The 23,296-nt window shown below is 52.2% G+C and overlaps 1 protein-coding gene across 1 annotated transcript; it reads right to left on the bottom strand.

Moving 5' to 3' along the window:
* Nucleotides 1–4,055: 4,055 nt before the first annotated feature.
* On the bottom strand, nucleotides 4,056–20,637 carry ISM2 (isthmin 2). The gene is made up of 6 exons (XM_059678280.1): nucleotides 20,448–20,637; nucleotides 10,801–11,054; nucleotides 9,297–9,673; nucleotides 7,261–7,401; nucleotides 6,918–7,001; nucleotides 4,056–5,711 (listed from the first exon to the last, which is right to left on the bottom strand). Exons 1-6 carry the CDS (start codon nucleotides 20,580–20,582, stop codon nucleotides 5,194–5,196), a joined length of 1,509 nt encoding a protein of 502 aa, XP_059534263.1. The 5' UTR covers nucleotides 20,583–20,637; the 3' UTR covers nucleotides 4,056–5,193.
* Between the last annotated feature and the right edge of the window lie 2,659 nt (nucleotides 20,638–23,296).

Below are 23,296 nucleotides of genomic sequence, written 5' to 3'. Positions count from 1 at the left end.
TGCATATCTGGAACCTGTGTTGATTGGGTGGCTGGTACTAAGAGTTCCCTTGATGGTTTTGAATTTTTAAAAAAACGAGGGCGGAAATGAGGCCTTGCCTCCATTCTGGAAAAATGTATGTGATTAAGAGGCATGAGGGGACTCGCCTGTCTCCAAGCACTCCTGCGCTGGCCTCATACAGCAGGCTGGCAGATGGGTCTGCTTCTCTCACTGAGAGAAAGGAAAGGTGGGTTGGCTCTGGCATAAAAAGAGCCAGCAAACCACTGGTGGAGGTGGCATCCTTTGCTTTCCACTCTCCATGGCCTCTGAACCTCTTAAGAGAATAGGTGATCACCAGGTACTGATTTGAGATATGGGGAGAAATTCCCACCCTGTGGCAGAGAACTATAAGCCTTGGGTTAACAGCTTCTGTTTATTGAGCAATTACTATGTACCAGACACTACCCTGAGTAGCTTCTTTGTATTAGCTCATTTATTCCCCTAAGAGCCCTATGAAATAAATACTACCATTATTTCTGTTTTACAAGAACCCAACCCTTGGATTTCTTAAGTAACATCCAAGAACCAACTGATACTTAGCAGAGTCGGGATTTGGAAGAGGGACCATAACCACAGAGCCAGGACTCAAGTCTAAACCACTGTCTACCGCCTTGTCATTGGACTCCCTTCCACAAAGCAGCAGCTGTGTTTCTAGTATGTTAGGCATCCCTCCTGGAGCAGAAAATTCCAGGCCTCCGCACTCCCAGAAAGAGGAAGAAGTGAATGTTCTCGTTGCATTAAGCTTCCTGGGCACTGACCAAGTGCTGAGGATTCAGTCTAGTGGGGCTCACCCTGCCATGTTGCAGGAGAGGGAGCTATCTGGACAGGAGGGTCACTTCCCCGGCCCTGGCGTCCCGCCCCCCAGGATGAGTCAATGCCTGCTCACCGGGACACCACCTCCTGCAGCTACAACTATTTTCCTCCTATTTTCGCCTGTTTCATTAGGGGGCGGGCCTGCAGGCTAATGCTACCAAAATGACTTGGCCACAGTGTTGTAGTTAAAGCAGAAAATAAGCACTGATCTGGATAATTTTGACCCCCAAAAGCCACCTGTGTCTTGAATTACTCAAAGAGTACGGGACTGCCAAAACCGGTTTGGCTCAGTGGATAGAGCGTCGGCTTGCGGACTGAAAGGTCCCAGGTTCGATTCCGGTCAAGGGCATGTACCTGGGTTGCGGGCACATCCCCAGTGGGAGATGTGCAGGAGGCAGCTGATCGATGTTCCTCTCTCATCGATGTTTCTAACTATCTCTCTCCCTTCCTCTCTGTAAAAAATCAATAAAATATATTAAAAAAAAAAAAAAAGTACGGGACTGAACTAATACACATCTAATTCTGTATTATATCTGCTTCCTGCGGCTCCAAAAAGAGGTATTTTGATAAAAAGCCTGGACTCCAGCTTAAATCAACAGGCCTCTCCTAATAGACTCCACTCCAGCAGAGACCAGTGTCGAAAAGGAGCCCGTTCACGCCTGGCTGGAGAGTTACCAATTAAGAAAATAGTACTTACAACAAGTCCTAAGGTAAAGTCTACAGACCCCTTAAAGCAAACCAAAGCACTAAGCCAAGTATCTGTTACATGACATACACATGAACATGTCACATCCCCAGTACTGATGGCTGTTCCAATGTTTCCCACAGCCATTTGACGGACAGCATTTGTTACCCATCTGAGCCCACAAAGCAGAATGATGTATCTAAAAACAAAACTGTGAACTTGGTTCGGCTTGGGTTTGAATTGTAAATATGCCACTCCTAGGACAAATGTCCTCATCTGTATAATGGGTATAACAGGTGACTTAGAGAATTAGAGATGATGGACCTAGAAGTGCTGGCAGCTGGCAGCCTTCAGCAAATGGTATCTGCTAATTCTGTACTCATGCGCCCACATGTTTTTTATGGAGCAAGAATTAATATTATGAAAAGTTGGTTAATTGGCCAAATTGTAAATCATAGACCAAGGAGTCTCCTCACCTAAGAACCATCTGTTGAATGCAGAAAAGTGGACCCCACCACTAGAGATTCTTACTCAGTGGGTGTGGCCTATGAACTTGCATTTTGATAGGTATCTCAGGTGATTTCCATATCAGGAATTCATTTTGAGAAGTGCTTCAACATGTTAAGAAAATCTTGTAATGGCGGAGCCAAAGAAGCATACTTAGGTCCCTTTTGTGAATAACGGGACAAAGGATCTGAAACACCGTACCTTCCAAGAGACAAGGGAGGTCAGCAGGATCCAACAGGCTCTGTATTGCTGGTTAAACCCTAGTAAGAATTCAGTTTGAGCCTGAACCAGTGTGGCTCAGTTGGTTGGGCATCCTCCCGTGTACAGGGAGGTTGTGGAGGTTGCAGGTTCAATCCCTGGTGGAGGGTGTACAGAAGGCAGCTGATTGATCTTAACTCTCACATCGATGTTTCTCTCTCCCTTCCTCCCTCTAAAAAAATCAATAAACGATTCTTTTAAAGAAAAGAATTTAATTGGACCCGTCTTGCCTAAACTAGGATCCCAGATGAGAAAAACCAGAGGGGAAAATCGTGCAAAACCATCACGGTGCCTGGAGCAGCTAAGTTGGAAACAGTAGTGGTGGTCATAAGCCATGCATGGCCAAGGTGGCTCCTGGCATTTGGAGCAGGGAGAACAGTAAATGACAGCAGGGAGGTGACTGACAGTGGACGGGAGTGCGGGGAGGGGTCCTCTGATTTCCTGGGCCCCTCCTGGCTCTGATACTAGCCGCTACCAAGCCGCCCCTTTCACAAGTGCTATGCAACCTCCATCACAGTTTCTCCTCACACAGGTGTTCCCCCGCCTGCAGCTGCCTGCAGTGTCTCTTCCTCCTCTGTAGAGCTTGAATACACATCATTTTGTAGCTGACCTACTCCCTAATGCCTTTTTCTTAGTTTCTCTCATCTGTGCCTGACATGGTAGCAATTTAGCATGTCACTGAGATTACAGATTAAAAATGGGACTAAGTACTGTTTGGGTAATAAACAACCATTAGGTATAGATCAACTTTAGAAAGCAGCCCTAGCTGGCTTGGCTCAGTGGACAGAGCGTAGGCCTGTGGACTGAAGAGTCCTGGGTTCGATTCCAGTCAAGGGTACATGCCCCGGTTGTGGGCTCGATCCCCAGTAGGGGGCATGCAAGAGGCAGTGATCAATGATTCTCTCTCATCACTGATTTTCTGACTCCCTTTCCCCTCCTCTCTAAAATAAATATATATTTTTTAAAAAATTTATACAGCAGTGTGTGTCAAGTTACATTAGAAAGGAGGAGAATTTGCAGTTTTCTGTGAAAACAGACTCTGGGATGGCTCTTATTTTTAAGTTTATGCTAAAAAAATAATTAAAACATGTCCTTGCTAATTAATTGTATTGAATTTTACAGACGAGACAGTAAACCTGGCTTCCAGCTGGTGACCTGAGATCCTGCCCTCTCTGACCCTGTAATATTCTAATTGCACTGGAGTATTTTTAGACTGTGGTCCAGGACCAGACTAATAAACTCACCTCGAGCTGTGATGCTAATGGGAAACATGTGGCTCTCTGGGCTTCTCCAAGTGGCAGCTTGGAAACACCTTGCCTCATTCTACTTTCTGTTTCCTTGGCGCGTCTCTTTCCCTTCCCAAAGGCCAGGTGTGACAGTGGAGTGTCTGGTAAGGGTGCCAACTAAGGCAGGAGCCAGGTCCATCTCTGCCATCCTATAGGTATGTCCTTGGGCAGCTCTGTGCTGGATTCCCTTGCAGCAAGTTAGCTGGGGAAGTGGGGCCACTTCCTCCAAGTAAATGCAATTTACCTCTTTGACCAAAAAACTTAGAGTGAATGTGCTTCCCAGGCAGCCCTTTGCGAGTGTGAGTTTGGTCAAATCCCTGCACCCAGGAGCTCGGCCTGCCCAGCTGGGTGAGGCAGTCACAAATGAAACCCGAAACACGAAACCCGTGGGAGCTGGGAGCTCCTTCCAAGCCACGCTGTTCTGCTGGGCCACAAATTCATCAGACAGACAGAACTGGAACGTAAAGTGCTTTATTGCTGAGGATCCCGAGAGCTTCGAGGCCGCTGTCTGGGGGCCAGCAGTGAAATCCCTACCCTGCAGAGGCTTTTGTGAGCAGGGACGGCCGGGACTTCAGCATTTCAGCCCCATGGAAGGCATGGCAGTGTGGTTGGGGGTGAGGGGAGGTAGGAAGAGGCACAAGGAGTGCGGGGGGGAGCAGACTGTGCTTGTCTCCCCAACTCTGAGCTCAGTACATTCAACGACGTCACCATGGGAGCCTGGAATGGGCCATGGTGGGAGTATTTACACCACAGAAATTGCCCAGATGCTACATTCAAGGATTCTCCCTGCCCGGAGAACTGTTTACCAGGGCACCAGGAGCATGCCGCACCTCCTGAGCTGGTTCTAAATCCACCCCAAGCCTGGCTGCTGTGACAAGCTGCCACTCCCCCATGTGGGGCAGTGCCATCTCCCACCACCTGGACAGAACACAGGTGGGCTGGACAAAGGGGACCTGACCTGGGGATCCTGTCCCTGCCTGGAGCCTGCCCTGGCTTTGCCGCCTCAGCCTGCCTGTCCACTGAGAGCTTCAGCCCCGGACTGAAGTGGTGTCCGCCGAAAGGCAGCTCGGAGCTGAGGATAAAACCCTTTTGCTCAGTGGCTCCCAGCAGGCAAGAGGGCCACGTGCAGCCACTCAGAGGTAATGAGGGCTGGTCACCCAGGGCTGACCAAGGGCAGCTGTGGGGGCTGAGATGAAAGGACTGGCCCTCGGGGCTGGGGGTTTGAGTGATTCGCCGCAGGTCCTGGGAACCAGGCTGTGTGGAGAGTGGAGAGCCTGGCGCACACCTGTGTGCGGAACCAGGGCAGGAGAGCCCAGCTCCCGGGTGGGGGAGGGAAACGAACGGCCAGGGTGGGACAGCACCTCTTAGCAGGCAGGAGGGTAGCCCCCCCAGACACAGATTTCCGCTGCACCCACAGGGACCCTGGGGCTGAGCTCCTCCCCTCACCCTGAGCCTGTACACCCTTCCCCAACCCCACCCAACACTTGGGTGCTGACCAGCCTGGAGTCCACAGGCCTCACAGGCGAAGCCCTTACACTCACCCAGCCTGGGCAGGGGCAGGGACAGGGGCCTGCCAGGGAAGCGCTCAGCACAGCAGCCCTCTCATCAGTACTCCTTGGCCTCCTGCAGCTGGGCCAGGTACTCCGGCTCGGGAGGGTTGTCAGGGCAGGCCCAGCCATTGTTGGGGGGCCGCACAGAGTGGTAGCGGCTCCAGTCGCCCTTACACATGATCCAGGGCATCTTGTCCAACTTGAAGTGCAGTTCAGGTGAGACTTCACTGCTGATGAGGTGAGGTGAGCCAGCGCCCTTGCCCCGGGTCAGCAGCCGGTAGCTGGAGTCGTAGCAGCAGTGCTGGGCGGCCAGCGTTCTGCTGTCCGAGGACAGCAGGGAGCGCAGACAGTAGCTTGCCGTGGGCTTGTAGATGTCCAGGCGCTCTCCCGGGCCACTGGCGTCCCTCCACTGGACGCTGCGGCCGGTCCGCTTGTCCTGCAAGCTCATGATCTTGTGCGCAGCCTCCGGTGGGTATGTGCATGGGCAACTGGGCAGGTCCTGCAGCACCTGGCTCAGGTACTTGTCTAGGAAGTCGCTCTTGCAGTTCAGCCACTTCTCACAGTGGTCCACACCTGCAGAGGGCAGGGAAGTGGGGGAAGTTGGGTCAGCCCCGTGGTGTGGGGGGTGAGGCCAATGGGTGGAGAGGAGGCCAGAGCCCCAGCTGGGGCAAAGGTGTGGCCAGGTAAGGCCTTAGGGGCCAGAACTGAGAGCTCCCAGACCTGACCTCCACTGCTGACAGACAGGGGCTCCCACACAACACCAGGCAACCTGAAGCAAGAGGCCCTGGTTTAAAATAGATGCAGGCCCAGGGGCTGGAGGAGGGGCCCAGATGGCCTCTGCTCTGCTAAGGTGCTGGTGCTTTCAACGCTGGGTGGTAGGAAAGGTCCTGGGGAAGGAGCTGGGTGGTGAGAGCAGGGAGAACGGTTAAACCAAGTGGTAAGAAAATGTTTCAATACAGGGTGGGGCACAAGTAGGTTTGCACTTGTTTGTATGGAAAATAATACACTAATTAATAAATAACAGTACAAAAATAAACCGTTTTAGGTACGCACACTGGAAACTTACGTTTGTCCCACCCTGTATGTTACACACTGGCCCATTCTTGTTTTTAACTCGGCCTTTCTCAGGCCATATGCCCTTGGGTGAGTCACTCTGCCACTCTGGGCCCCCAGTGGCTGCCCTCGCCCATCTCTCTGCCTTGGGAAATGTGGCTTCTGACCCCTTGAAACCATGAGTTGCTGTGGCACTGAGCAGGGGCCTCCTCTGCACAGGCAGGTGGGGGAGGTGGTATCCACAGCCTCCTGGCTCCTTGCAAGGGGCAGGTGAGACCGAGGGACCCAGATGCTGTGCATGCTGGTGGAGGCGTGGCCTACTCCGGGCTGCTGGAGGGAGAAGTCCCAGAGTTCTGGACCCAGGCCCACTTCTGGCAGCACCCCCTTCCCAGACAAAGCCTGCCCAGGAGTCTTCAAAGGGTGACTCAGGAGTAGCCAGAATGTCCCCTTCCCATCCTGCTGCCAGGGAGACTATGGAGACCTCTTCAGCTGCATGGAGACCTTCCCAGCAGGGATATAAAGCTGGGGAGGCCAACGGGCCTGTCCAGGGGGGTCACACACGCTAGGGCACCCTTGCTGGGGAGGCTGACCTTCCTGTTGGAAAATGTACTCTCTGCCTCAATGGATGGAAGTGAGATTTCTGCCCATGAAATGCTGAGAGAGAGAGAGAGAGAGAGAGAGAGAGAGAGAGAGAGAGAGAGAGAGAGAAAATAGCCCTCCACTGACCTGAGTCCAGAATATCTGTAGCATTGGGGGCCAGGAATGGCCACTCCTCACTGGGTAAGTCCAAGGGGTCCTCGTCCTTGGCGCCTTTGGGAAGAGAGGCGGTCAGGCTGGTGGGGTCCCAAGGCACCTCTGTGCTCCCGATGGGGAAGCCCAGCCCTCCCTAGGCGCTTGGTGCCCACAGCATCTGGGACAGGCCTGGGGTGAGGCAGGACCACCATGTTTGTGAGCTCCCACATCCCCTCTCCCAAGACCACCCTGGCGTAAGGCTCACATGCCCACATTCCCAGGGGACCAAGCACGGTGTGTAAGCCACTCCCTGTGCAGGAGCTGTGGCTCGTCTCACCAGGACAGTGGGGCAGGTCGCAGTCCTTGGTCTGGGTGACAGTGCAGGCGAGGCCACAGGGCCGGGTCCTCTGCTGGGTGCTGTTGCCGCAGCTCCCGCTGCAAGGAGACCAGGGGCCCCACTCCCGTGGAGGCTCATCATCTGTGTCAAGGCAAGGAGCCGGGGTGAGTGAGCACAGCCCACAGGCTGCACTGGAGAATATTTGCCTTTTGCTAAATTTCTCAGGAGGATGCAACCCGTGGCAGGGCTCCAAGCCTAGTGCACGGAGCAGGGGCTAGATTTCAGCCCCTCTCAGACCCTTTGTGCAGTGAACACCTGTGCAAATGCAGGAGGTGGCCCTAGAGAGGCAGCACAACCCCCAGCACATACCCTATGCCAACACAGCAACAAAGAGGAAACGGTATCTGGGCTGGAGGCCATCTGGCCATTGTCAGGGTGACCTTGAGCAAGTCCCCCTCCATCTCTGAGCTGTAGTTTTTATGTCAATCAAAACCCAGGATGACAATACTCTCCTGGGGTTATTAAAGAATGTCCCTGCCCTAGCTGGCTCAGTGGATAGAGCGTCGGCCTGCAGACTGAAGGGTCCCAGGTTCGATTCCAGTCAAGCACACATGCCCAGGTTACAGGCTCGATCCCCAGTAGGGGGCATGCAGGAGGCAGCTGATCAATGATTCTCTCTCATCATTGATGTTTCTCTCTCTCTCTCTCTCCCTCTCCCTTCCTCTCTGAAATTTTATATATATATATATATATATATATATATATATATATATATATATATATATATATATATATAAAAATGTCCCCACTGCCCATGTTAGGGGCCCGGTCCTGCTGAGAGACTTGGAACACCCTTGACTGCACCCACACCCCTCTGGCTGTGCAGGGCCCAGGGCTCTCTGGGGAAACCCAGAGTAATGACACAGCCAGGGCTCTCCTCACTTCCTGGCAGGCCCGAGCAGGCTGGCACCAAGAGTTTAAGGATAATAAATGGAAGAAAAGCTGAAAGTCATGAAAATTCTGCCTGTTAGTTTATATTATTTTGGTGAAATTGGGAACAGGCTGCTATAACTTAGTCTTAATCATAGGTACCTCCATCCAATGACAAAACAACAAGGCTCTAGGGAGAATGGCTGCAAATATGTGTGAGATGGTCTGCACCCAGGAAATCCTGAACTACAATGTGCAAAAATAAAAATGGCTGCCTGGAGGGCTGGCAGGATCCAGGTGATATTTTCTGAACAGACTATATCGTATTGTTTTCTAATCAAAATAGCGGATACTGTGTTCACTACATGCAGGCACTTTAACTGTATTAACTGACTTAATACCCTCTACACCCAATCCTATGTAGTAAGGGTTGTGCTAGACTCCGTTTTACAGAGCAGCGGTTCTCAACCTGTGGGTCGCGACCCCTTTGGGGGTCGAACGACCCTTTCACAGGGGTCACCTAAGACCATCGGAAAACACATATATAATTACATATTGTTTTGTGATTAATTACTACGCTTTAATTATGTTCAATTTGTAACAATGAAATTGGGGGTCACCACTACATGAGGAACTGTATTAAAGCGTCGCGGCATTAGGAAGGTTGAGAACCACTGTTACAGAGGAAGGAACTGAGGCACAGAGAGGTTCAGTAACTTGCCTAATGTCACTCGGCTGGTAGGTGGCAGAGTCGGGGTTCAAACCCTCATAGTCTGGAAATGAGGTCAGTTGCGAGTGGTGGGATTTATAATATTTTGCAATTTGTTGGAAACTAACAGATATGAATATATATACATAATATTCATATGTCGGTTTTGCTTAGGGGATCTCAGAGCTGTTGTGAGGGTCAAATGTTTTTTGGGCAAAAACTTTGCAAGCTACGGGTGAGGTTACTTACCATTTAGCGGATGATGGTGTTTGTACAGGCCTAAGCTCCTGGTTCCCTAGCTGCCCCTGCCCAGGAAGCTCTCAGCCCTCTCTCTACCCCCAGTTCCACCCTGGACCTGGAGGGCAGCAACCAGGGATGCCAAGATGGAGGTGCTCACCGTAGAAGTCCCTGAAGGGGTGCAGCCAGTCTTGCTCCTTGTTGTCATCTTCCTCATCACTGTCCTCCTGGTCCTCGCTCTCACTGTACTCATAGCCTGTAAGGTACTCCTCCTCCTCCTCTGCTTCCTCCTCCTCTGCTTCCTCCTCTTCTCTTGGGGCTCTGTCCCTGAGACTGGACCCCGCCTCCTCACCCCTCAAGTAGTCCCGGAGGAGGGACCTGGAGGTCTCCATGGCAGTAGACAGCCAGCCGAAGGGCCAGAAATTGCTTGGCTTGGCCAGCACGTCCTTCTCCACCTTGGCCTGGGGGTCCTCCAACACCTCGATGGTCACCTGCAGGGAGACAGACTCCACGCCGGTCAGTGAGGGAGGCTCAGAGCTGGACACCAAGGAGAGGGAATAGGACAAAGGCAGGAGGAAGAGGCCCAACCTTCTTGGCCTCCCGGGCACATAGGGTCACAGCTTACGACCTGGCTATGCGTCAGAATCCCCTGAAGGTCCTAGACTCCCCAGCACTACCTCAGACATGGGTGTAACTGGTCTCAGGTGGGGCCAAGCATGGGGGCTCTAGCGGGTGCCAGGGCAGAGACCCACTAGTGTCAGAGAAGCTGGCTTTGAATTCTGGCTTCACCGGCTTTCAGGCTGCTCAGCCTCCGGGGCCACTACAACCCTGAGCCCCTGTAGAACCAGAAAATGAGAGCAGAGGCAGCACATCCCCAGGGCAGCCCCTGGAGGGGGGGGGAGGGGGGGGAGCAGGGGCTCTCTTTCACCACATGTGGAAGGGAAAACAAAACATGAAATCATTTTTGTAAAAGTGAACCTTAAAAACATCATTTGGGGTTAAATTAATCTGAGGTCACTGAAAAAAATTGGGGGGAAAACAGCAAAATCTAAAGAAGCAGTGAACGTTGCCCACCTTCCATCACCGATGGAGAACATTTTGGGGATTAACGTTCCCAGTTTTACATATATATACACACATGTGCACACACACATACTCTTAAACAATTTATAGTTATGTTCTACACTTTTCTCTTTCAGTGAAAGTGTTTTCTAACTGTAGATGCTACACAAAAATGCAGAATTATTACCATTAGGGATTCAGGACTGGCAGTGGGGCATGTCGATCCCCACCCACTGTACTCAACCCCTCAGGGGACTGCATAAGCGGTTGAGCCTGGGTGGGGATCAGACCTCCAGGCTTTTCCACAAGGCTTCCCCCGAGATTTCCAGCGTCCCTTGCAGCTCAAGAAGCAGTCTCCGCTCATTTGGTCCCCATGACAGCGCTGCCAGGTTGGTGCTGTTTATCCCTTGCTATGGACATGAGTTGCTCAGGCTCTGCAGTTTAAAGCAGAGAAGTGGGTCCTCTCCCAACAACTCCATGGGGACAGCATGGGGAGTCAACTTCTCCAACCCCACACAGCACCCGCACCTCCAAGGAAGGCCGGACAGGACGCCTGACCTCAGAGCTGAGCCCCTGAGCCCAGCTCCTCTCTTGGTGCCCACTGGGCCCATGGCCCTCCTGCAGCTCTCACCTGGATATCGGGGTTTGGGGTACTCAAGTCCGTGTTGGCCAATCCTGGCAGCGTCTGCAGCTCCAGCACCAAGGAGGTGTCCTCCTGGGTCCCAGGAGGGGCTGTGTCTTCTGGGGTCAGAGCTGCTGGCTCAGTGACAACCCAGTGCCTGCGTCTTTGTGGCCCTGCCTGGAGTGGGGTCTTCTCCTCTTCCCTAGGAAAGCCTGGATCTGGGGAGGCTGAAACCTAAGGGGGAGAGGGGGGTAGGAGAGGTGACTGAGATCAGGGATTGCCCCATGTGGACCCAAAAAAGGCTGGGTGTGACCAGATCACAAACTTGCCGTGACTGTATATCCAAACATGAGAGCTTTAAGGCCTCATAGGATAAGTGGGGCTGTTTCCACAAAGCACTTGGACAAAGAGCCAATGTGAGGCATGAGGGGAGGGTTGAAATCAGGTTTCTGCACATGGAAGAAACAGTCCATCCTCCTCATTTTACAGAAGAAGAAACTGAGGCCCAGAGAGGGAAGGCAGCGGTTCCAAAGTGCAGTTTGCAGGCCACCTGCCCGAGAATCCCCCAGGCTGTGGTCATCGGAGAACAGCCTCCTGCAGCACAAGTCAGAGAAGGAAGCCCCAGGAAGGCCTCTGGGGTGGCAGCAGGCCTTGGCCCTTCCCCTCAGAGCTCCCCACTGCCTGGCCTTCCCGAGCGGCCCACGTGGGGGCTGGATTCCCTAGCATCTCTGACCACAGCTGCCTGTCTGTCTCTGCCTGCCCACCTGGGTCTGGTCCCTTTTCCTATTCCAGGCTGCTCGTATGGATGGCTGGCTGCCAGCTAATTCCCCGTACCAGCCTGTACCCACGGGGTCCACACTGCATCATCCTTGCTTCAGCACAGGTAGTAGGTGAAAGGTCGATCCTAGTCGTCTCTGACTCCTGCTCCAGGGCCCATCTGCTCAGACAGTGGGACACTGGGGCCGTCCACCTACCTCCAGGCTGCAGCCATTGCCCAGTCTTCATGCCAGAGCAGAAAGAGCACTGTTTAGAGCTACCCTTATAAGCCTCAGGGGCCATGAGCTTACTCTGAACCCTGTCACAGCCTTGAGCCCACCTCCCATCTCACCTGGGCAGTGTGGTAAGGCTGAGAAACATGGGTTCTGGAAAGTCAGACCAGCTTGGGTTTAAATCCAAGCTCTGCCTCTCACGAGCTCATTCAACTTGATCTGTAAAATTAGGATAATTCCTACCCAGAGTCTCTTGGAGTCAGAATTTCATTTATCAAACACTTCCACAGCATTGACTGTGTGCCAACCACTATTCTAAACACTTAATCATTTGTTTCATCCTTCCAATAGCCCTCAGGGGAGGTGCTCCTGCCATTCCCATTTTGACAATGGAGACTAAAGCACAGAGAGGGCAAGTAACTTGCCTGAGGGCACACAGACATATAGAATTTGAACCATTATGCTCTAACACTATAGGCGGGAGCACTGAGAGTCCCCTTCACAGATCTGGGGCTTAATCAGTCTAGTTTCTCACTCTCTTTTCTTGGGTTAAAAAAGTCTCTCCCCTTTGACTTCCCCTTCTGTGGTATGCAGATGCCTGGCTCCAAGGCTCCTGCACAAATCACTTGGTCCCAGGGCAGCTGTGGCCCCATCTCAGCCTGGCCCTGCAGTCTCTCTTGCTCGAGGGTCAGGCTGCCTGGGTCTGAATCCTGGCGGTGGCTGGCATCTGGACTGCGGGACCCTGGCGGGGCACATCACCTCTGTGAGTGTCCTTCTCTATAAAATGGGAAAGGTGATGGGCAGGAGCTGGAATCTCGCAGGTGCTGAGGATGGTCAATTCCAGCTCTCCCTGGTGCCCGGTCGGACCAGGTGATGAAGAAAAGCCATGGAAAGCCCTGGCTACACATCCCAGCCACAGAGGCCACCCTTTTTGTGGAGCCTCCTGCTCGGTGCACCAGCCCCTGGGGGTTCTGGGGTGTGGAGCAGGGAGCGGTGGGGGGGACGACATCCGGTCTTAATTTAGGTTCCTTCAGAGGTGAACCAGACACAAGGATTCGAGGGCAAGTGGCACGTGATCTGATCCCAGGAGACACTGTGGCGGGGGTGGAAGGGTGGAGGAGAGAGCAAATCAGGGAAGGGAGGCAGCTAATAAAGAATGTTGCATCATGCCCAGCCAGTGTGGTTCAGTGGTTGAGCATCAGCCTATGAACTAGGAGGTCACAGTTTGATTCCTGGTCAGGGCATATGCCTGGGTTGTAGGTTCGATCCCCAGTTGGGGGCATGCAGGAGGCAGCCAATCAATGACGCTCTCTCATCATTGATGTTTTCTCTTTCCCTCTTCCTTCCTCTGCTGAAATCAATAAAAATATATATTTTTTAAAAAAGAATGCTCCATCTGGCTGGTGACCACAGTGGGCAACTGGAGCTCAATCCCCCTGGATGCCTCCGTTATCCCCAGAGAAGGGGAGCTGGGCTGTCTGCTACCCACTCTGCTAGTCGTTGGCTAAGGGCTGCTGGGATGGAGGAGAGTTTGCTCTCCAGGCAGGTACATCGGGCTTGCCATGTACAGCTCAGAGCCGTCCCTAGTGCCAGTCAGTGAACACCCTCAGGCAGCTGGACACTGGCAACTGGAAGGCCTGAGGGCACATGGGCTGAGCCCCAGAGCCATGACCTGTGACCCCTGTCTAACCACATATGGGCCAGGCCTTTTACGTACCTTCTGCCACCCACTCCAAATAGAGTGTAAGCTCCGTGAAAGTGGGAATTTCTGTCTGCTTTGTTCACGCTGTATCCTGTGCCTAGCACGGTGCCTGGTATATTGTAGGAGCTCAATAAATCACTGCTGAGGGCTGAAATGAATGCCAGCATCCTGAGGAATGAGTGGGACTATGTGAACGAGGAGGCTATGGAGGCCCAGAGAGGGTAAGGATTTACGTAAAGTCTCAAAGGTTACAATAGCAGAGCTTGGGTTCAAACTCAGCTCTGCCTGATCTCAACTCCATGCATCGGTGCAACCACCTCTGCATTTACAAAGCACACCCACTATCATCATCTTGTCTGGCAGCTGAACTTGGTGGTAACGAGCTGTGTGGCCTTGGGCAGCTTACTTCATCTGCCCAAGTTTCTCCCTGTGTCAATTAGGAAACACCATCCCTGTCTCATGAGGTGCCTCATATGTGGCAAGCATGCAATGAACCATTTGTATGCCATACGGGTCTATAGACGCAAGCAGCGGACCCTTTTTAATTAGACCCTTTTTAATTAAATTCAAAGTATCGTGTGGCAGTTAACTGGTGAATGTTACTTAGAAGTGATGACGGATGGTTCTGAGAGGGAAGAGAGAAGAGGTGCCTCTTTCTCCAGGCACTGTGTCAGCTCTTTACATCTTAATTGGTCTGAAGACCTTCCACCTGCCACAGCTGATGGAGGACCTGGGCAGGTATGTTCCACAATATTCTGAGGCTCCGCCTGCCTGTGTAAGAACACCTGTCGTGCCCCCAGGACACTGCCCCCACCTGTTAAGCTTGCACGTGGAGTTTCACGCAGGCACAAATATGCAACTCCATTCTTTGGTGGTGGGAGGGGGATGGAATCATTACCCAGAGAGTCTTGAGATGTAGAATTTACACAGGTTCTCCCCACTATCTGAAAGTAGGGCTTTCCTACAAAACCTTTCACAAGGAGAAATGGTATAAGGTGAAGAAGCAATGACCATTCATTCACATGGAAAGTCTCCAGCCTTGCCAGACCCCCCAAACCGAAACAAACTCTAACGTAATAAAAGCAGTGGCTCTTTCGCTGCTTGGGAGGGCTTGCGGCAAGACAAAATCGGAACGCTATTTTTTTAAAAAATACATTTTATTGATTTTTTACAGAGAGGAAGGGAGAGAGATAGTTAGAAACATCGATGAGAGAGAAACATCGATCAGCTGCCTCCTGCACACCCCCTACTGGGAATGTGCCCGCAACCAAGGAACATGCCCTTGACCGAATCAAACCCGGAACCTTTCAGTCCACAGGCCGACACTCTATCCACTGAGCCAAACCTGCTTCCTCCCTCCACCTTTTAAAAAAATATTTCCTACCATATTTTTATTGCTGCTATATGTTCCCCCTTTTTTCATAAAAGCAAAAATCCTCTTGGATCTTTTTTCAGTTAGCAAAAACAGGTACTGATGTGAGTTCTGTAAAAGTGAAGAGGCGCAATGTAAAGTTTCGAAAAACGGGACATGCCTGTACTGAGCTATATCTCCATTTTCTATCACACACACACACACACACACACACACACACACACACCCTTACATGTGCCCTCCCAGGCTTGGCCAGCAGCCCTGACCCATGTGTTCCCAGTTAACACAAGAGCCCTCATCCCCAAAAAGCCTTCCTGCATTGCACGCACCTGCCTGCTAACCTGTTTCAGCCCCTCCAGTTCCTCCATTCTCCCTGCTCCTCTCTGCCTCAGGGTTGGGAACTTGTTCCAGATAATGAAATCCAGTTGCCAGATGCAGGCCAGCACCTCCCCTCCCCGCAGCCCCAGCTGCTGAGGCCCGAGCCCATCCATACAGAGACAAGCTGCGCACACAGTCACCCAGCATTCAACAGCAATTGCCTCTTCGGCCAGGCTGGCGGACCACGGGCAGAGGGAGGGGACTGGAATTCACTCCTTCACTCTCCTGGCTGGTGTGGACCAGCCTCACCCAGCCCACCCTGGCTCCTCCCTGTAATCAGAGTACTCCTGACAGAGACACCCTCCCAGCACCAGGGCTGGCTCAGGCTGTGTGACCTATGATTTATGCTCTGCTGTCGCCATTGTGAAATGCTCAGAGGCCCACACTCTCATTCTGCACTGGGCCTCACAAACCATGCAGCGGGTCCGGTCAAGCTCTCTGTATGTATTGACTCCAACCTCCTTGGGCAGGTACTAGCATCCTCCCCACTTAAGAGACGAGGCAGTCAAGGATCGGAGGTGAAGTTACGTGCTTGGGGTCAGAGGGGGCTGGCAGAGCAGGATTTGAGGCAGGTGGGCTGGCTGGACTCTGTGCTCTTAACCCTCGTGCTCTGCCAACTCCAGGCAGGGGCTGCACCTCTGGCTCACTGCCTGCCACTCTGGGGGCCTGAGTGTGTGATGAACAAAACTCAAGGGCTCTGAGGGGGAGTGAGCTCAGATGGCTCTGAGCTAGAACAGGATGTTCTTCTTTTCACATCCATTTTCCCTTTGATCCTCATAACATGCCAATGAGGAGCCAAAGGGAGGAGGAGATGAGGAGACTGAGAGCCAGTGAGGTTGGGGACTTGCCTGGGACCATGAGCAGCCAAGCCTCCAGGCGCCTGCCCGTTCCTGTTCTTCCCTCTCTCCCACAACCAGCTCTCCAGGAGTCCCGAACTCTAAGAGCAAGAAGAATGGTCTGGAGGAGGAATGAGGCCAGACCACAGGCTCGGCATCACGGAGACCCGGTTCCCCTCTGAGGGTCAGAGGCCAAGCTGCAGGAAAACACCTGCTTCTCAGTGTCACCCACCTGGCAGGTGAGACCTTTCACCCCACAATGCCCCTCCTGCCATCCAGCCCCTGTGCCAGGCAACTGGCTGGACAATGGACCAGGACTGAGGTGCTAACTAAACACGCCTATCCTGTGCATGCCGGTCCCAGGCTTGGAGGCTCCTTCCTCTGAGCTTAGCTCTTCATTTTTTATGTAGCTTAAAGAGAAAGAGGAAGGGAAAGGGAGGGGGAGAGAGAAACAGTCATCCGATTGGCTGCCTCCTGCACGCCCCCTACTGGGGATTGAGCCTACAACCCGGGCATGTGCTATGACCAGAAATGGAACCAGCAACCTTTTAGTGCACGGAATGATGCCCAACCCAGTGTGCCACACTGGCCAGGGCATAGAGTGGAGACTCATTCTGCTGCTGCTGCAGGAATCTCCCCAGTTCTGCCCCACAAGGGACCCCTTCATTCAGGACAGTCCTTGCAGCCTGGAAGAGAGGACCGCTCAGTTCTTCTCTTGCCCATTCTGATCTTCATCACCCTCTATCACAGCGGTCGCCAACCTTTCGGACCTCACAGACCACCGTGGTCCACGGACCACCGGTTGGCGACGGCTGCTCTATTGCACACTAATAGCGTGGCCCAAGCTATGCCCAAAGTACCCAAACCCCCCCCCCCCCAGGTTTTTCCTTGCCTGCCTAGGAAGTGGTGCGTGCCAGACTACAGCCCAGGGCTGTAGAATTAAGCAAAGCTGGGTCTGCATCCTGGCTCACCACTTACTAGCTGTGTGGCTGTAGGTTAGTTATTGGATCCACTGTCAGTTTCCTCGTCCCTATAATGAGGATAACAAGACAAGAAACACAAAATGCTAGGCACAGTGGCTGTCGGGTGCTCGTCTGATCTTAACCAGAACAGAAGACACCCAATGCGCAGAGCTGTGTCATTCTTTGCCTGTCCAGCACCCTTGTAACAAACTGCCTGGCCCCAGCCCCTGGCAACGACGGTGCCACCCATGTATGTGTGCTGTAGGAGCAAACTGGGTCTCAGCAATAGGCCTGCCCAGAGAGGGGGTGGCATGTTTTGTTCACGATGCTGATGATTTCAAACTGAATGAGAGGGCTGGGGCATGGCATGCAAAGATAAACCAAAAGGTCCTCAGTGGACTGGTAGCTCTTGAAATGACAGACCTGGCTCCCCATCCCAGCGAGGTTTAACATCTCTGCACCTCAGTTTTCTCATCTGGAAAAGGGGAATAATGCCCAAGTCAGAATGGTGTGACAGTGGAATAACATCACTAAAGTCTTTGTACCAACTCTGCAAGGCCCAGGGAATGCTCACTCCCCCTCAGGCATCCTACACCTTTAGATCTGATGGGTTTCCATATGTTCTTCAGTTTCTTCATCAAGGTCTTTGAGTTGGTCATTTCTGACCAAGGCCCTTTGAATAGCAGTCTGCATCCTCTCAACAATTCCTTAACTAACACCTTTGATGTGTAGGAGATGACTTAGCCCCTCACTTTTGTTGTTGTTATTAATCCTCACCTGGGGGTATTTTTCCCATTGATTTTTAAAGTGAGTGTAAGGGATGGAGGGAGAGATGGAGGGGGAGGGAAAGAGAGAGAAACATGGGTGTGAGAGAGACACATCGATTAGTTGCTTCCTGCATGTGCCCCAGCAGGGCAGGGAACCCGGAATTCAGGTATGTGCCCTTGAGTGGGAATCAAACCCTGGATCTTTGGGGTGCTGGGGGTGGGGGAAGGGGCAGGACACTCTAACCACTAACCCAGTGATGGCGAACCTTTTGAGCTCGGTGTGTCAGCATTTTGAAAAACCCTAATTTAACACTGTCACATATAGAAATTTTTTGATATTTGCAACCATAGTAAAACAAAGACTTCTATTTTTGATATTTATTTTATATATTTAAATGCCATTTAACAAAGAAAAATCAACCAAAAAAATGAGTTTGCGTGTCACCTCTGACATGCGTGTCATAGGTTTGCCATCACTGCACTAACCCATGCAGCCCAGGGCAACTTAACTCCCTCATTTAAAAATTTTTTTATTGATTTCAAAGAGGAAGGGGGAGGGAGAGAGAAATAGAAACATCAATTATGAGAATCATCCATTGTCTGCCTCCTGCACGCCCTCTATTGGGGATCAAGCCCGCAACCTGGACATGTGCCCTTGACTGGAATCAAACCCAGGATCCTTCAGTTCGCAGGCCAATGCTCTATCCACTGAGCCAAACCAGTTAGGGCCTGCCCCCTCATTTTAAATGTCAGGAAAACTCACATAGGAGTTAATGACCCCCTGGGACCAGAACCCCAGGCCCTGGGCTCCAAGCTCTGTTTTTTCCTTCATGGCACTAATTTGCTTTAACATGTTGAGGGCTCATCCAGGCCCTACTGGGACTGGGGATATGACTTTGGCTCTGAAATAACTCATCCTCTCCGCTGGAGGAAGATCTGGCAAACCTACTAAAAATAATTACAATACAAAGCAGTAAGACTAAAATAGAAAGTAGCCAAATGAGTAGAAAAACTGCCAATGTAATTAATTTATGACCACTGTCATCTCTCATTAGGAGGTGGGACTAGCCAGAGGCTGTTTAGTTGCTCTAGACTAGTGGGTTCTCAACCAATGGTGTCCCTCAGGGGACATTTAGCAAAGTCTGGCTCTGTCAGGGAGGGAATGCAATAGGCATCTAACAGGCTTGGGATGCTGCTAAACACCCTGCAATGTACAACAAAGAATTATATGACCAAAACGACAGTAGTGCATCTCAACAGGGGGAAAATTGGATCTCAGGGGCCAAAAAATAAAAAATAAAATCTTAGATGCTACAATGGTTTGTACCACTCCAAAGGGCCATGGTACCTGAACGGTTTATCTGTGTTATTAAACTTTCATGGGGGTTGGGGGGGAGCACTTGGAAAAAAATGCCTAAAAGGCTCCTTAGCCTGGCCAGTGTGACTCAGTGGTTGAGCATCTACCTATGAACCAGGAGGTCACAGTCTGATTCCTGATCAATGATTCTCTCTCATGACTGATGTCTCTCTCTCTCTCCCCCTCCCTCTCCCTTTCTCTCTGAAATCAATAAAAATATATTTTAAAAATAAATAAAGGCTCCTTGGAGGGGGGGGGGGCAGTAATGAAAAAAGATGGACAGACCCTGGTCCACACAGATCCCCCTGAAGTGCCTTTGGCCCCAATGCCCCCGGAGGGCCTCAGCAGCCTGGCACTAATAGTGTGTCCCAAGCTCGGCTCTCACTCACTCACCAATCTCCAGCACATCTGTCTGGGCCCCTCAGTGCCCTCACCCGGAAAATGGGAAGAACTGCTCTGACCTCCTCCAAGAACAGCTCAGAGCAGAGGAGGGGCCAGGACCCCTCCCACGCAGGCCCACTCCTGCATACCTTGGAACGAGTCCAGCAGGTTTTGTCCTGATGGGGATGAATGTCCACTCCAGTCCAGGAAGGAACAGCTGGACTGTTGATCCCCCGGTGACAGCAGACACAGGTTTCAACAGACTATGGTTTCTCTCCACGACTAACATCACTTTAAGGTCTCACCCCTGTCCTACACCCACCCCTAGGGCCCACTCTCAGGCCACCCAGAAAGTGCTTCCCGATGTCTGTGTGATCCCTTCTGCTTTTCTAAGTTCATAATAATATAAAGGTCCCTCCCTGGCGGACTACTCACACCCCGCAAGTTGGAGGACCCCACTTACTACCTCACCTTGTCTCAATTCATGCCCAAAGGGGCCCAAACCCTTTGCAGATTTAAGAGGCTGCACCTTGACCGTTTGAACCTCAGCAACTCCTCTGCCACCCTCGCACCCTCGGGAGGGAGGGCGCACCTGGCCAGCGCGGCTGCAGGAGACGTGCGCTCAGGGCCAGGCGACGAGCGGACGCCGGGCCTTTCCGGGGTGTCTACGCTCCTCACTCGGCACAGAAGGGAAGCTGCTCCCCAGGCTTGCGCGCCACACAGCCCAGGAGTGGGGGCTCCTGAGGCCCCATGCACCTGGTCCTCGCCCGGCACAGCCCTCGCCCGGGGCGGCCGCTGCTCTGTCCCGGCCGCGTTCCCCGAGCGGCCAGAGCGGACGTGCCGGGAGGGGGACCAAGCACGTAGCCCCGCGCCCGCTACTCACCTCCGCCAGCCTCGCTTGGCTCCGGAGTCGGGAACCCCTCGGCTTCTTCGTGGGGAGACCCCATCCCTCCGCCAGCAGCGCTGCCAGCAGCACCGCGCCGAAGAACAGCCCTGCTCTGCTGGGGAACCGAGGCATCGTGGCTCTCCAAAGCCGCTCCTCCGGTGCCTCTCGATGCGCTCTGCTCCGCCGAAGTTTGCCGGCTCCCGGCCTCCAGGGGCGGGAAGCCCGGGGGCAACGGCTCAGCCTGGCCGCGGGGGCGCGGGGGCGCGCGGGGCGGGGCGGGGGCGAGCGGCGCGCCGCCCTCTCCGGCCCAAGACCCAGGCACCGAGCGCTCACAGCTCTTGGGGTCAGCGCCCGGGGGTCCCCGCCCTCTCGGGAGTCTGGCTCCTCCGCGCTTCCTTTGATCTGGCCCCCTCCCCACCCTCTGTCCCCGCCGCCGCCGTCGTCATCGTCATCGCAGCCCCAAGCAAATTCTTGTACTGGGGAGTTTGTAGCCCTCCGGCAGGCGCTCCCCAGCCCGGGGCGAGGACTCCCGCGAGGTCGCTCTCCCCTCCGGCGCTCCCCCTCCCACGGCGACGTTGGGGCGCGAGGAGAGCCAGGGCCTAGCGCTTAAGGGATTCGCCGCGGACCCACGCGGGACCCCTCAGATTATGGGCAAAATGTTTATGACTCCAGGTAGGTCTGCGTGGGGAGGAAGGCCTGGAAGTAACCCCCGGACTTCCAGCTCCCCTGCGGGGCATGGAGACCAGAGAAACACCTGCCGTCCTGCACCCAGTTTTCTCAGGGTGTCTGTCCTCAGAACACTTCAAACCAGGAGTGCGCTGAGACTCGGATGGAGGATTGAAGGGAACCGAAGTTTTGCAGCCCCGAAGCTGCCTTTTGGGCTATTGACTTTAAGCTGTTTATTAAGAAACAAGACTCAGAACCTTTATGTCTCCCCCTCTCCTGCCCGCGAGATTCAGGCGGAAAAACCTGTTTTAGGAAGGAGATCTTAGGATGCTGCCTTAGCCTAATTTGATTGAAGGATGGTAAAGAGGGGGCTTCTTAGGTACATGTGTCCCACTCTTCCTCAACTACCTGTAAACCACCTAGTCTCACTTCTGAAATCTAAGACGCCTGTCCGCGGCCCCCCCACCCACCCACCTCTTTTCTCCACTGTCCAAAATGTCTTATATACCCAGTGTTGCTTCACTGTCTCTGGATTTCATGCTTATGTGAATTCCCCATACACGTTATTAAATTTTTTATTTTCTCCTGTTAATCTGTCTCTGGTCATTTGATTATTAGCCCACCCAGAACTTAGCGAGTGGGAGGAAAAGTGTTAATATTTTTTGAGCCCCTACAGGTTAAAGCCCCAGAAAGACAGCTGCTAACCATATTTGAGGGAGTGGCCAGTAGATCCTGCCCTGCTGCTGGTGTCACTTAGTTTTATTCCGGATCTGACAGTGGGACTGCCACTCTCCCCAGTGCAGGGATCCTCGCCGGTAGGGCATGGAATAACACCTCATTGTTATGGTAAACATCAGGAACTCGAGGGGCGATGACAATTTTAGTGGCTTAGATAGGGGCTGTTAGGGGATGTGAGCTTGGTGACACAGGGCAAGCGAGAATGGATGGGGACTGGGCAGGTTAGTGAGGAGCATTAGGAAGGTAGGAGGGCGCACAGTCTGCCTCAGTTTCAAGGTAGGGATGGAAGCTCTCGAGGCGCTGGGGAGGATGGCCAGGAAACCTGACACAGGGCTGAGACTTGGGATCTGGGTTTAGCCATAGTGAAACTCTTAGGGGCTTATTTCTGAGAAACTGCTTCTATCCCCAATAGCACGGCCCAGGACTCTGCAGTGTTTTGAATAGTGCATCACAGAGATTACAACCTGGGTCTGGAGTCGGCCACACGTTTGAATCATTTACGAAGAAGTTGATATTATTGGACAAGTTCTTTGACCTCTCTGTGCTTTTGTCATCTGTAAACGTGTGTGTCGGGTGGGTGGAGGGAGAAGGGTACCTACTTCACAGGTGTGAGAATGAACTAAGAATGTATGTGAAAAAATTTATATTAGGATGAACTATATAAAGTTGCCACTTGTTAGTTAAACAAGGTCAAATACTGGAAATTTCATATGATGCAACCTATTCAGTATTGCTTTTACTAGACTAAATGGGAGACCACTTTGTTTTTTGTTTTTTTTAGAACTTTTTTTGATAAAACTATTTTTGAATCCAACCAAATACTTTTGCATCAAACTCGGAGTTTGAAAATAAAGGGTGCCCTGACCCGTATGGTTCAGTTGGTTGGGCAACAGCCCATGCACCAAAAGGTTGCTGGTTCCATTCCTGGTCAGGGACATGCCCAGGTTGCAGACTTGATCCCTGGTGGAGGGTGTGCAGGAGGCAGCCGATCAATGTTTCACTCTCACATTGATTTTTCTCTTTCTCTCTCCCTCTCCCTTCCTCTCTCTCTAAAAATCAATAAAAATATTTATTAAAGAAATAATAATGGTTTTATTTATTCATTTGTACCTCTCTTAGGGCACAGGTTTTTTCTCTCTCCAGGTTTTTTTTTTCTTTTAATGCAGTGGACAGAAAGGAGGTGAGATTGGGGATTTCTCTTGAGGACCCAAATGGGTTAAGTAGATCTCTTGCCACCATTAGGTAGGGTGAGGATAGGATTAGTATCACATAGCCAGACATTTCCTGTGCCCTTAAGTGAAGGGTCCCATGGTTTCCATAGATCAAACTCTACAAGGCATATTTCCAGAAAGCATAAAGGGTGGTAATTAGGTAGTTATTGGTCAAGGTTATATGAGTGATTAAATTGGCATCTTAGGTTTCTGAATATTAATAAGGTGAAC

Source organism: Myotis daubentonii, chromosome 1, assembly GCF_963259705.1.
Source record: "Myotis daubentonii chromosome 1, mMyoDau2.1, whole genome shotgun sequence".
NCBI classification, from domain to species: Eukaryota; Metazoa; Chordata; class Mammalia; order Chiroptera; family Vespertilionidae; genus Myotis; species Myotis daubentonii.
This window is presented reverse-complemented; position numbering and strand designations above follow the sequence as displayed.

What these genes read in the sequence shown, in the direction of transcription:
- ISM2 (XM_059678280.1), bottom strand. Translation starts at nt 20,582, where the DNA reads ATGCCTCGGTTCCCCAGCAGAGCAGGGCTGTTCTTCGGCGCGGTGCTG. An exon ending in CCCCTTCAGGGACTTCTACG is followed by an intron (nt 7,402 to 9,296) that starts GTGAGCACCTCC and finishes GCCTTGACACAG; the next exon opens with ATGATGAGCCTCCACGGGAG. An exon ending in CGACCTGCCCCACTGTCCTG is followed by an intron (nt 7,002 to 7,260) that starts GTGAGACGAGCC and finishes CTCTTCCCAAAG; the next exon opens with GCGCCAAGGACGAGGACCCC.